This window comes from Anopheles aquasalis, chromosome 3 (genome assembly GCF_943734665.1).
Source record: "Anopheles aquasalis chromosome 3, idAnoAquaMG_Q_19, whole genome shotgun sequence".
Taxonomy (NCBI): domain Eukaryota; kingdom Metazoa; phylum Arthropoda; class Insecta; order Diptera; family Culicidae; genus Anopheles; species Anopheles aquasalis.
Genome location: NC_064878.1, coordinates 24,406,596 through 24,419,287, shown reverse-complemented (window position 1 = coordinate 24,419,287; position 12,692 = coordinate 24,406,596). Strand labels below are relative to the sequence as shown.

At 45.0% G+C, this 12,692-nt stretch overlaps 3 protein-coding genes across 3 annotated transcripts; 1 reads left to right on the top strand and 2 right to left on the bottom strand.

Annotated features, from left to right (window-relative positions):
• Positions 1–2,215: 2,215 nt before the first annotated feature.
• LOC126574430 (uncharacterized) lies at positions 2,216–3,196 on the bottom strand. Its single transcript, XM_050234623.1, has one exon. It carries the CDS (start codon positions 3,194–3,196, stop codon positions 2,216–2,218), a length of 981 nt encoding a protein of 326 aa, XP_050090580.1.
• Positions 3,197–4,218: 1,022 nt separating this feature from the next.
• Positions 4,219–4,791, top strand: LOC126574424 (leucine-rich repeat-containing protein let-4-like). The gene has a single exon (XM_050234618.1). It carries the CDS (start codon positions 4,219–4,221, stop codon positions 4,789–4,791), a length of 573 nt encoding a protein of 190 aa, XP_050090575.1.
• A 743-nt stretch (positions 4,792–5,534) lies between these two features.
• On the bottom strand, positions 5,535–12,211 carry LOC126574420 (surface protein-like). The gene is made up of 3 exons (XM_050234609.1): positions 12,154–12,211; positions 10,256–10,466; positions 5,535–10,197 (listed from the first exon to the last, which is right to left on the bottom strand). Exons 1-3 carry the CDS (start codon positions 12,209–12,211, stop codon positions 5,535–5,537), a joined length of 4,932 nt encoding a protein of 1,643 aa, XP_050090566.1.
• Between the last annotated feature and the right edge of the window lie 481 nt (positions 12,212–12,692).

The window sequence follows — 12,692 nt, the reverse complement described above, 5'->3', positions numbered from 1 at the left end:
TTTGCATAGAATTGCTGGAAACGGAACTCACGGTTTGGGTCTAGTCTGTTGACCGAAAGCGGGGTATGCGCGAAACGAAACCTACAGCGCGATTGGGCGCGATTAATTTGGCAAATATTTTATTTTATTTCTTCAGTAGCTTCGCGGGAGCAGGAGGAGGCCTAGGGAACGCATAAGGGTGATGATATAGTGGCAGGTATATGCTGCGCTGCTGAATCATTTCTGCTTAACGATGTTTATTTATTAGATCAACTCCGGTATCGTTTGGGTGCTCGTCGTGAGGTGTTTAAGTAGAAAATCCTGTTCTCTGTCTTTCTGGGGTGATAACAAAGTCATTCGCGAAGGAGCATGCACAAAAGGTGACCTTGAATTGATTGAGAACATCCTCAATTAGCCTGCCGGTAATTATTTAGAGGTAAATAAAGTCAACTTCTAGATCTTATAGAACAGCCGAATGTAAAACTGTTTCAAAAAATAGCAACAACCATCGCGATCAACACTGCTAGTTCATTGACATTTCAAACAGTCATCAGTCAGTCCATTAGACGGACCAGATTGTGAACGATTAACAATTAGAGGTGCGTAACGATGCGTGTATAACACCACGTATCGGGATCGTGGAAGCACGTGGTTCCATTTAACTTGTTTTGCTCCAGTGCCACGCAATGATCGCTTCTCGGCCATTCTGAATGGTACAGAGTGTTCAGTGGAGGTTATATTGTGCGTGTCTGCACAACGCGCTCCATTACTACGATGCGTGGACATTCGGATCAACTGAGCAGACTGTAAGTAACATTTAGAAGTGCGGAGTGGCTGCTAACCCGATGATCGTTTCCATTCCAGTCTCTGCTACATAACTCTCAACTTGATGCTCTTCGCGCCATCATATTCGTTCCGGTTTCACTGCTTAGACGAAACGTGTGAAATCGATCACTACAACTCGCGCACCGAAGGATCCTTCGTATTCACGCATCTTCCACCCAACGTCGAGGTGCTCAGTGTCTCGGAATCGTCCGGACTGCTCAACCTGTCCAGTGTACAGCATCTGCGCCGCTTGCAGTCTATCGAGATTCACAACAGCGATATGAACGCAGTGTTTGTCCCTCCGTGTGACGCCTTATCACTAGTAGCCATCATGAATGTCCCATTACACTTCATGAGCATTTCTGCCAACAGTGCGCTCCGTACGATGGTTTTGAAAAATACGACACTCTCTACGATACCGTACGGTGTACTGCAGCAATCGCAGCTCATCGATCTGCAACTGACGTATTCTCGGCTGCGGACATTTCGGTTCGAATCGTTGGTCAACCTTACCGATCTTTGCGGGCTCGATCTTTCGCACAACCAACTGTCCACACTGATCCCGGACCACACTGGACGCTGTTGCCAGCGGTTGAAGGAAGTGTCGCTGATCAGAAACCGTTTGGTGCACTTTAATTTCGGTCTGTTGGCTACCATGCAGCAGCTTGCATCGGTTCTTTTGCTACAAAATTGTTTGCGTTCGCTGTCTACCGAGTACTCAGTGCCATCGTCTGACTCCCAGCCGGTGTTTGCATCGCTGATGTCCATTATCCTTACCGATAATCTGCTACCGCTGCTCAACTTGACGGTGTTCGCGGATATGAAAGTGCTTACGGAACTGTGGGTTAATAATAATCGTCTCGAGCACATTGAAATCCAACCCGGCCTGGTACCACCGCTCAAGTATCTTAAAGTGTCTGGCAATGCGCTTCGCACATTAAAACTCGTGGATCTGCCAGAACTAATCGAGATTCAGGCATCGGGCAATCAGATCAGAAGTGAAAAGGATTTGAGCTTTGCGAACAGTAATGCAACTATCTGTATCGCTGACAATCCGATTGAGCGTAAGTTAGGGATAGGCACGCTAAGCGCAGTTTTTAATGTTACGCCGTAATACATAATGGTTTTTTTTCATTTCCTTGACATTACAGAAATCTTCGAAGGCCGCCTGGGCTCCTCGGAGTACAGCTTAGATGAAAATGGTTGTTATCGCCCGCTGGATGACAACATAACTTTGACGACAAGTCCTCAAGAATAAGTATCCCTTCTGTGTCTTATAAACCATCTTTTATTCACAGTCTGTTTAGCTACAAGTTAAAGTAAGATAATGTGTACTAAAGAAAAGATATTCTATGCTCGAAAACAAGTTAGGTTTATAATTAGTAAAAAAAAAAGTAAAAAACTAAAATCACTAGTTCTTAACTTTCAACACGCTCGGCCACAGGGCGTGGCGATATCCAAGACTCCCAGCCATCGTACTGACGTTAAGTGAAACCGGCATTTGCAACTCATCAACGATCACTTCACGGATTGGATTGAGTGCAACATCCAAATCCTGTAGCACGTTCATGCTCCCGAAAGTGGACATGTTTAGCGTCTTCAAATTGTTCTTCGTCAGGCTGACGTGGTCCAGCCTGGCGAAGTAATCCCTACAGGAAGGGCGAGGCGCACCAGCAGTCTGATAGAATCGTTTCCAGGAACAAAAATTATGCTTCCTAGCGTACGCCTCGTCGAGCATCGTACTCAGAGCCTCTAGCTTATTGTATCCTATAAACAGACCAGTCAGCGCGGGCAGATGAAACACCAATCCGAAATCGAATTGAACCAACCAATTGGCCCCCAGGTTCAGCCACCGCAAGCGGGAACAACACAGCCGTTCTTCGTCGATCGTCACCGTGGTTATTCTGTTGGAAGCAACATTCAGTTCCTCTAGCGCGTACAACCGCTTCAACTCTCCCAGATTGAGTTGACGTAGCAGTGAGAACCGTAAATCCAATCTATGCAGATTAGGTAAAACAAGCAGCGACGGTGGAAACTGGGAAAGAGACGTGTTGTGCATTCGCACATCGATCAGCGTATCGCTTGGCTCGAAGTAGACTTCTCCCAGTAACGCGTCCCGGATGCTCACAGAATAGTTTTTCTTTAACTGTGGCAGATAGAGGAAGGGAAAGACACAATTCACCATCGCTATCGCGTTGATGGTTGTCACCGGTTTCACTATGGAAAGGTCGAGATGACCCACAACACGCAGGATGTGTATAATAATTGTCCCGTTTGGTACGAAGCTAAAGACGTATAACCCATCGCGGTAGATATTCACATTGCTCACGGTGCACGTCTCATATTTACAGCAAAATTCGTACGCCCAAACAAAATGCAACACTACCAACATGGTTATGCTGGTTCGAATTATACATTTACGGCCCGGCGACATTCTCGCTGTTTAATTAAAAAAAACGATCACTTTGGCTACGTTCAAGGACTTTTACATAAAACAAGTTTTGCGTCGTGAATGACAGGCTAAAAAAACTGTTAAAATACTTTGCACAACTGTGCCACATGCACAAAGAAACCTTGTATCATATATAAACCTGGCCACCAATCATGTACAAATGCTTACAAACTGTCTGATCTATTATTGATAGTCTGAGTTTTTTTAAAATTAAACTATGGTTATACATTATTTTCCAATTAGTCTCTCTACTGTTGATTGCCTCTATAAAAAGGGTAGTTGCTCTTCATCCTCATCGTGAGTAACGTGGTACCGTTAACGAGCGATGAGCAGTGGCATTGTTAAGTGAGTTTGTGGCAAAACTACTGTCCAACGACAGTTAGAGGGACTGCGAATCACTAACAGTTCATTTCATCGGCAGAGTGTCACGGATAATATTCGTCATAGGCGGAAGTATGCTGCTGCACTCCCTTGGGCCAACCACCTGTGAAGTGCACTGTGCAGATCGATCGTGTGTCATTATGAACACGAGCCTTGACTATGATCTGGACGCTCTTTCCTACTTAGTGCCGCGTAATGTGGTGGACCTGACAGTCAGCAGAGTTTATGGTGAACTGCTTCTGGATCTACATCCGTTTCGCGACTTAGAACATTTACGAATAAACGATTCCAGCTCACCAGCGGTAGTGATAACAGAGCCAGCAGCAAGCCTTGCCATCAGTATCGAAGGTGTTGTTATGAGGCATCTGGTTCTGGTAAAATCAAACCTAACGTACCTCCTGTCGATCAAGCAGACTCGTCTGAACCACATACCGAAATCGCTAGCAGGGCAGCAAGGTTTGACACGGCTGATGATTGAAGGTTCCGACTTGCAGTATTTTAATCTAGACACGATAAGTGGTTTACAGAATTTGACAAACGTTTCACTTACCTTCAGCCAAATAGTTACCGTAAATGGGACGATGGGCAAACGGACCAGCTCGAGGCTTACCGTGCTGGAGCTAAACGACAATGAAATTGTGCACTTCAATTTCGGGTTCGTCGCCCCTTTCCGGCACCTAGAGCAAATCTTTTGTAAGGAGAATCTCATAGAACGGCTGCGAAACTCGCTGAACTGTGCTGTAACACACAGTTACAAGTGCTTCGCCAGCCTCAGAGTGCTGAACTTTGACTACAATCTCATCGCATCCCTTCCCCGGGGACTGTTCCGAAGTATGACGGCGCTGGAGGAGTTGACTTTGCGGCACAACTACCTCCAACGCATTTCTGCCTTCGAAATCGGACTACCACCTAGACTGAAGCTGCTCGATCTGGGCGTTAATTCGATTGCGCTCTTAAATCTGAAAGCGCTGAAACAGTTGAAAGTTTTGATTTTGGATTTTAATGAGCTAACAGAACAGAGGATTGGCGGGATGCTTCCGAAATCGCTGGAGGAATTGGATGTGCAGTACAACCACAAAACGAATTGTAGCCTCCTGAAGGAGCTGCCCACGGTAAGGCAACTGGAAATGAGTGATGCCAAACTTTTGTGCTAAAGATGGAAATAATAGTGGAAATTTTCGATCCTTTTTGTGTAAATAAAATAAAACAGCAAATTTCTTAAGATATCGCTACACATTCGAATTCATTCAAGGAAACCGGTTAGTAAAGGTTTGTACGCAGCAGTTCGATTGTACTAAATTTTAAACAGGATCTGCCATCGTCCTGGAGTGGGGGCGATCACTGGCCGAACTTAAAGCTTCGCCCAACGCGGTTTCGAATTTTGGAGCTTGAAGTTTTGAATTCTCGCGTGAATTCGATCGATTCGAATACACGAGAATGATCGTGAAATAAAACATGCTGCGTAGCATAACTATTTCATGAAAATAATGTAAACATCTAAGCCTTATTTCAGTCATAGTTTGTAACAACTATCGGTTTATCATTCTAGACCAGTTAAAAATTGAAAGAATAACAAAAAAACGTTTAAAACCCTATGAAAAGCATTGAAAACAAATTAAACCCAATGCTTAACCAGCAAACTAACGGACAGTTGATTTTTTCGGCACATGAATTAAATTTTTTGTACGGAATAATTAATAAAATTTTACTTTTTAAACAACATTTTTCTTTTCTAAATAACTCAAGTACACCTACAACAACAATTTGTTACGCTCAATGTTTGTAAAACATTTATTATCATTCGTCTGTCAGATTGTACATTACAATGTAATGAATCGATAAGATTGCTTCTACCTTTACTTCTGAAATAGAGGTGCACGTACTCAAAGGTCGAATCTTAAGATTGGCGATTAGTAGCCACGAAACGAGGCGGAATGGGACGCTTATTCGCTGATGGTCCATTCTGTTCAGCTTTTCCCCGTTTGGGTACCCTTGCATCCGAGCGGGGTCGGTTGTCTGTCTTTGGCAGATACGCATTAACACTATCTGCCGGCACTCGCTCCGTAAACTTTGAATCCTTCTTCGGTGGCTGCAATTCGTCGTAGTTGAACGCTTTGCCCAGGCTAGGCTTAGCAGGGGCGTCCTTTACAGCCGCAGCCTGGTCACTTCTTTGCATAATGGCACTCCTGAGCATGTTCAGCACAATATCATGCACTCTGGATTCTTTACTGGGCGATGATTCATCCGATCGGCAGCTTGACTTCAAATCATCAGCCTTCGTCTCTTCCTGGGAGCTGGGTGATCGGAGCAGGACATCGACGGGTAGCTTCAGTATGATCTCAAAATAATTTCCGGCATCAGAATTGGGATGAGCGGAATCAGTTGCTTCGTCCTTATTCTTGTCGTTCATATTTTCCACATCAACCGTGTCAGGTTCTTCGTCGGCATCTACCTCATCGTACAGATCGTTGTTAAGAGAGGATTGTGTCGGTTTATCACTGTTTGCAGGCGATGGATCCGGTCTGATCGAACCATGCATGACCGGTAGCACTCTACTGATTGCACCCAAACCATCGTTTGAATCACTTGGTTTCACTTTGTCAGAAAATGGCGATTCTTCCTCAAATGGCGGAGTAGGTAAAGATCCAGTCAACAAAGCTACTACAGGATCTCTCCTTACAGATGGTTTCTGTGGAGCATTTGGTTTTGATGGGTTTGGTCTTGGTGACTTTGCGGTTGGTGGTGGAACACTATCTCTCGGCTTGGATGATTTTGTCTGATCATTCTTTGTGTCCGAATCCTCCGCATCAAATATATCACTACGAGACCCGATTGTGGGTACATTCTTAGGGGCCTGCTGCGTTTCAGAAAGTTTTCCATCGTTGTTTGCCTTGGGCGATGGTTTCGATCCCTTCTTCGGCTGACCTGGTGCCTTATCCGAAAATGCTGGAGTTTGTTCCGAGTCGTCATCATCTTCCTGGTCATCTGATTGAGGATCTTCTGATTCATTTGGCTTCACAGGAGACTTTGAATCAGACTTGTGCTTTCCATAATCATTATCATACTTCTTAGGACTCTGTTGTGGCTTTTCTGGAGCATTTGAAACATCGCTCTCTTTGTCTGCCTTGGGCGAAGGCTTCGATCCCTTCTTCGGTTGACCTGGTGCCTTGTCCGAAAATGCTGGAGTTTGTTCCGAGTCGTCATCATCTTCCTGGTCATCTGATTGAGGATCTCCTGATTCATTTGGCTTCACAGGAGACTTTGCATCAGATTTGGGCTTTCCAGATTCATTATCATACTTCTTAGGACTCTGCTGTGACTCTTCTGGAGCATTTGAAGCATCGCTCTCTTTGTCTGCCTTGGGCAAAGGCTTCGATCCCTTCTTCGGTTGACCTGGTGCCTTATCCGAAAATGCTGGAGTTTGTTCCGAGTCGTCATCATCTTCCTGGTCATCTGATTGAGGATCTTCTGATTCATTTGGCTTCACAGGAGACTTTGAATTAGACTTGGGCTTTCCAGAATCATTATCATACTTCTTAGGACTCTGCTTTGACCCTTCTGGAGCATTTGAAGCATCGCTCTCTTTGTCTGCCTTGGGCGAAGGCTTCGATCCCTTTTTCGGTTGACCTGGTGCCTTATCCGAAAATGCTGGAGTTTGTTCCGAGTCGTCATCATCTTCCTGGTCATCTGATTGAGGATCTTCTGATTCATTTGGCTTCACAGGAGACTTTGAATTAGACTTGGGCTTTCCAGAATCCTTTTCAAACTTCTTAGGACTCTGTTGTGGCTCTTCTGGAGCATTTGAAGCATCGCTCTCTTTGTCTGCCTTGGGCGAAGGCTTCGATCCCTTCTTCGGTTGACCTGGTGCCTTGTCCGAAAATGCTGGAGTTTGTTCCGAGTCGTCATCATCTTCCTGGTCATCTGATTGAGGATCTCCTGATTCATTTGGCTTCACAGGAGACTTTGCATCAGATTTGGGCTTTCCAGATTCATTATCATACTTCTTAGGACTCTGCTGTGACTCTTCTGGAGCATTTGAAGCATCGCTCTCTTTGTCTGCCTTGGGCAAAGGCTTCGATCCCTTCTTCGGTTGACCTGGTGCCTTATCCGAAAATGCTGGAGTTTGTTCCGAGTCGTCATCATCTTCCTGGTCATCTGATTGAGGATCTTCTGATTCATTTGGCTTCACAGGAGACTTTGAATTGGACTTGGGCTTTCCAGAATCATTATCATACTTCTTAGGACTCTGCTTTGACCCTTCTGGAGCATTTGAAGCATCGCTCTCTTTGTCTGCCTTGGGCGAAGGCTTCGATCCCTTTTTCGGTTGACCTGGTGCCTTATCCGAAAATGCTGGAGTTTGTTCCGAGTCGTCATCATCTTCCTGGTCATCTGATTGAGGATCTTCTGATTCATTTGGCTTCACAGGAGACTTTGAATCAGACTTGGGCTTTCCAGAATCCTTTTCAAACTTCTTAGGACTCTGTTGTGGCTCTTCTGGAGCATTTGAAGCATCGCTCTCTTTGTCTGCCTTGGGCGAAGGCTTCGATCCCTTCTTCGGTTGACCTGGTGCCTTGTCCGAAAATGCTGGAGTTTGTTCCGAGTCGTCATCATCTTCCTGGTCATCTGATTGAGGATCTTCTGATTCATTTGGCTTCACAGGAGACTTTGAATCAGACTTGGGCTTTCCAGAATCCTTTTCAAACTTCTTAGGACTCTGTTGTGGCTCTTCTGGAGCATTTGAAGCATCGCTCTCTTTGTCTGCCTTGGGCGAAGGCTTCGATCCCTTCTTCGGTTGACCTGGTGCCTTGTCCGAAAATGCTGGAGTTTGTTCCGAGTCGTCATCATCTTCCTGGTCATCTGATTGAGGATCTTCTGATTCATTTGGCTTCACAGGAGACTTTGAATTAGACTTGGGCTTTCCAGAATCATTATCATACTTCTTAGGACTCTGCTTTGACCCTTCTGGAGCATTTGAAGCATCGCTCTCTTTGTCTGCCTTGGGCGAAGGCTTCGATCCCTTTTTCGGTTGACCTGGTGCCTTATCCGAAAATGCTGGAGTTTGTTCCGAGTCGTCATCATCTTCCTGGTCATCTGATTGAGGATCTTCTGATTCATTTGGCTTCACAGGAGACTTTGAATCAGACTTGGGCTTTCCAGAATCCTTTTCAAACTTCTTAGGACTCTGTTGTGGCTCTTCTGGAGCATTTGAAGCATCGCTCTCTTTGTCTGCCTTGGGCGATGAGTTCGATCCCTTCTTCGGCTGACCTGGTGCCTTGTCCGAAAATGCTGGAGTTTGTTCAGAATCGTCATCATCTTCCTGGTCATCTGATTGAGGATCTTCTGATTCATTTGGCTTCACAGGAGACTTTGAATCAGACTTGGGCTTTCCAGAATCCTTTTCAAACTTCTTAGGACTCTGTTGTGGCTCTTCTGGAGCATTTGAAGCATCGCTCTCTTTGTCTGCCTTGGGCGAAGGCTTCGATCCCTTCTTCGGTTGACCTGGTGCCTTATCCGAAAATGCTGGAGTTTGTTCCGAGTCGTCATCATCTTCCTGGTCATCTGATTGAGGATCTTCTGATTCATTTGGCTTCACAGGAGACTTTGAATCAGACTTGGGCTTTCCAGAATCCTTTTCAAACTTCTTAGGACTCTGTTGTGGCTCTTCTGGAGCATTTGAAGCATCGCTCTCTTTGTCTGCCTTGGGCGAAGGCTTCGATCCCTTCTTCGGTTGACCTGGTGCCTTGTCCGAAAATGCTGGAGTTTGTTCCGAGTCGTCATCATCTTCCTGGTCATCTGATTGAGGATCTTCTGATTCATTTGGCTTCACAGGAGACTTTGAATTAGACTTGGGCTTTCCAGAATCATTATCATACTTCTTAGGACTCTGCTTTGACCCTTCTGGAGCATTTGAAGCATCGCTCTCTTTGTCTGCCTTGGGCGATGGCTTCGATCCCTTTTTCGGCTGACCTGGTGCCTTTGCCGAAAATGCTGGAGTTTGTTCCGAGTCGTCATCATCTTCCTGGTCATCTGATTGAGGATCTTCTGATTTATTTGGCTTCACAGGAGGCGTTGAATCAGATTTGGGCTTTCCAAAGTCCCGTTGTAGCTCCTTTGGAGTTGTTTGTGGTTCCTTCGCTTCGTAAGCTGGTTTGATTTTGGGTGCAGCATTGTTCGATGAGGGCCGTTGTTTGTTTCTGAACGATTGTGGTTTCGAAGATTGATTCTCATTTGCATTTTCAGTTGCTGGTTTCGCATCTACAGGTTTGTTAAATTTTTCTGAAGGACTGGTTTTCTTAGGCTCAACATTTGTTGGTTTCTTTTGATTATCGCCTGATGATTTTGATGGTCTTCGCGAAGAGCCACCAGGACTGGACTTCTTTGGACTGTCAGATAAGTCTTTGCCCTCATTTGATGGGGGCGTTATTTCTTGTGCTTTTTGTTCTTTTTCACTGTCTAGCTCTTGCTTGATTTTTTCAGCCAAACTTTTTAATTTGCCATATGAACCGTCTAAAGTGCAGTCTTTGGGGAACACATCCGAAACAGCTCCATCTTCTCCGTTTCTAAGAAAAGAAAAACCTCATCAAACAATGTCGATCAATACTCAAAATCAGACTTTACCTCATCGAAGCAACCCGCTCGCGTGTCGATTTATCGGGGTGTTCTAAATTGATTATATGATTTCCAGATTCATCGGCGATAAAGTGTGTTACGTAGGTATCTCCGTGGACATCGACATATCCGTAGCAGCCAATCCTTGCGCTCCCGACGGATGTTTCGTGCATGAACTGTGTCTTGCCAGTGCGCTGAGCATTTAAGAACGTGGAATCTCCTGCAAATGATCATTTATGTTGTTACAGCAACTCACACGACAGTTCTTCGATCAATAGCATTCTCTACTTTACCTCCTCCAGAGGTCTGTCTCTTCCTTGCTTCAACACTAAGTGCCAAAAGTGCTGTTACCTTTAGTAAAGTAGAATGTAATAGAAAGAAAGCGTAGTACTTTAGCATTTTGGATAATAATCAAAATGAATTAGATATTAGATATTTCAATAAATTCAGTAGATAAAGATATATCAATAAACCATCATTCCAATTCAATGACATGGTTTCATTACACCCTTCCCGTCAGTATAGCAAGCACATATTTTGCGTTCAATACCATTCCGGGAGTTATGCATCTCATATGTGTTCGATGAAATGTGTTCTTTTCAATTGCTAAAACTAACTAATTGGAAACATCATTCACTCTTTTAAATGGTTTGCTCAAATCCATTTTAATTGCATTCCTTCAAGTAATTTATTTTTGAATCAGAATATTTTGAAAAGTAAAATTTCCAACAACATGCATAGTGCCGAATGACTATGCTTTAATTAAATACTCTTCGAAATGTAATTAAAATATTGATACAACTAAACATCTATCTTTCCCCGAGACAGCATATTTCTTCAGAGTACTACTCAGAACACATTCATTTTCATTTTATCAATTCAAACATGACAAACGGTTATTCTACATTAACTCAACTTCAATAACGTGTTTCCTCAGCGTCACTCCGCAAACAAAATTTATAATCCATGCGATCGTTCTATAACATGGAAAACATTTTTTTTGCATTTCAGTCTCTGGATCGAATAACAAATCGTTTCCACATCAGACTCATCTGCTGTACGATCAGCCGTTTGATCAGCCAACACCTTTATCACAAACACACTTCTTGCACAATCCGTGCCCCACAACGGCGCTCCGCAGTGGGTGACTTAGTGCCCTCGTTCACAACTCGACTCCACTCCGACTTACCAGCACAATGCCTAGCCGCATCTTCAATCCGTAGCTCGCCACCCAAAATCCGAAAGCGACACACCTGATGACGCACCCACCCACAAGCAAAAAACTAGTCACTGGTTTTGCCCAGATCACTCACTATATTTCACCACTATCTTCAGTCCAGACTGGCAAAATTCAACACCTACTTAAATGCAGACACCACTGGTCTAGTAGCAGCAGCAGCAGCAACAGTGTTCCTGCCGAGCGTTTCGGCTTTACTGACCACCGGTCAGCGCGATCAGCGTCCTTTTGATAAGCGGCCCAGGAATGGCGGCTACATGCAATTCGCTCCCCACCACGATGGCAAAAAAATGGAAAAAAGGAAAAAATCAACAATTTGGCTGAAGATGAGACTCTTCTGCCTCTGCTACATCGCTCCGTTCGCCGTCCTCGGATACGCAACGGTTCAACATACAAAATAGCATAATTTAGAATTAACTAATGGCCCAGACGGAAAGGGAGGGAGGAGAGAACGAAAATCACGATACAGATACAAGCCGAAACCGAACCAGAACCGTGCAGCGATCGTGTCGTGGTTTCGCAGATCTTCTTAGATCGGCGCTGCCGAGAACGAACGAGAACGACCTGGCCTCGCAGCCTGGCAAGCTTTCCACTTTATGTATCCTTTTTCCGCTTCCCGTCCGTAGCGTTCGCGCCGTCAAAGTGCAATTTATTCTAACGACCTCACTACCCCGGCCCGTGACCATGAACACCCCTCTTTCCATGGGATCCAGTCCGGGTGATATCATGATCCTATGCTCGGCCTCCCCCTGTGGACGGATCGGAGTTCAAAGCAGAATTCATGAAAATAACCGCACACCAAAAAAAAATAATAAAAATATTCCAGAAAAACCAAATTCTCCACGACGAGGACGACGACAACGTTGTCAGTCGAACCGTGCAGCATCCACGGCAGAGGGCAGAGGGCAGAACACTGGACCGGGAAGAAGAAGAGATGGTATAGGATGGAGGTACACATCCTACCGGTTATAAACGACCCCGGCAAACCCCCGAGATGGACCAGTTTTCCCATTTCGTTTCGATCTTCCACCATAGCGTATGCCAGCGACCCCGGACCCACCAACGGATTAGATCGCACGATCGGAGCATCTTCCTTGTGCCATTCGCCACGCTACAGATCGAATAACCGTATGGGTCTTTCTTCTACGTGGTTTGCGATTGATTTTTTGGGGGTTTGATGCTCGCGTGGGTCCTGCTCTCTCTCTCTCT

Bases quoted from the DNA above. Each gene is read 5' to 3' on its own strand.
- LOC126574430 (XM_050234623.1), bottom strand. From the start codon at position 3,196: ATGTTGGTAGTGTTGCATTTTGTTTGGGCGTACGAATTTTGCTGTAAA.
- LOC126574424 (XM_050234618.1), top strand. From the start codon at position 4,219: ATGGGCAAACGGACCAGCTCGAGGCTTACCGTGCTGGAGCTAAACGAC.
- LOC126574420 (XM_050234609.1), bottom strand. From the start codon at position 12,211: ATGATATCACCCGGACTGGATCCCATGGAAAGAGGGGTGTTCATGGTC. The intron at 10,467-12,153 runs GTAGTGAGGTCG...GATCATTTGCAG, and splicing joins GTTCATGGTCACGGGCCGGG to GAGATTCCACGTTCTTAAAT. The intron at 10,198-10,255 runs GTAAAGTCTGAT...TTCTTTTCTTAG, and splicing joins GAGCGGGTTGCTTCGATGAG to AAACGGAGAAGATGGAGCTG.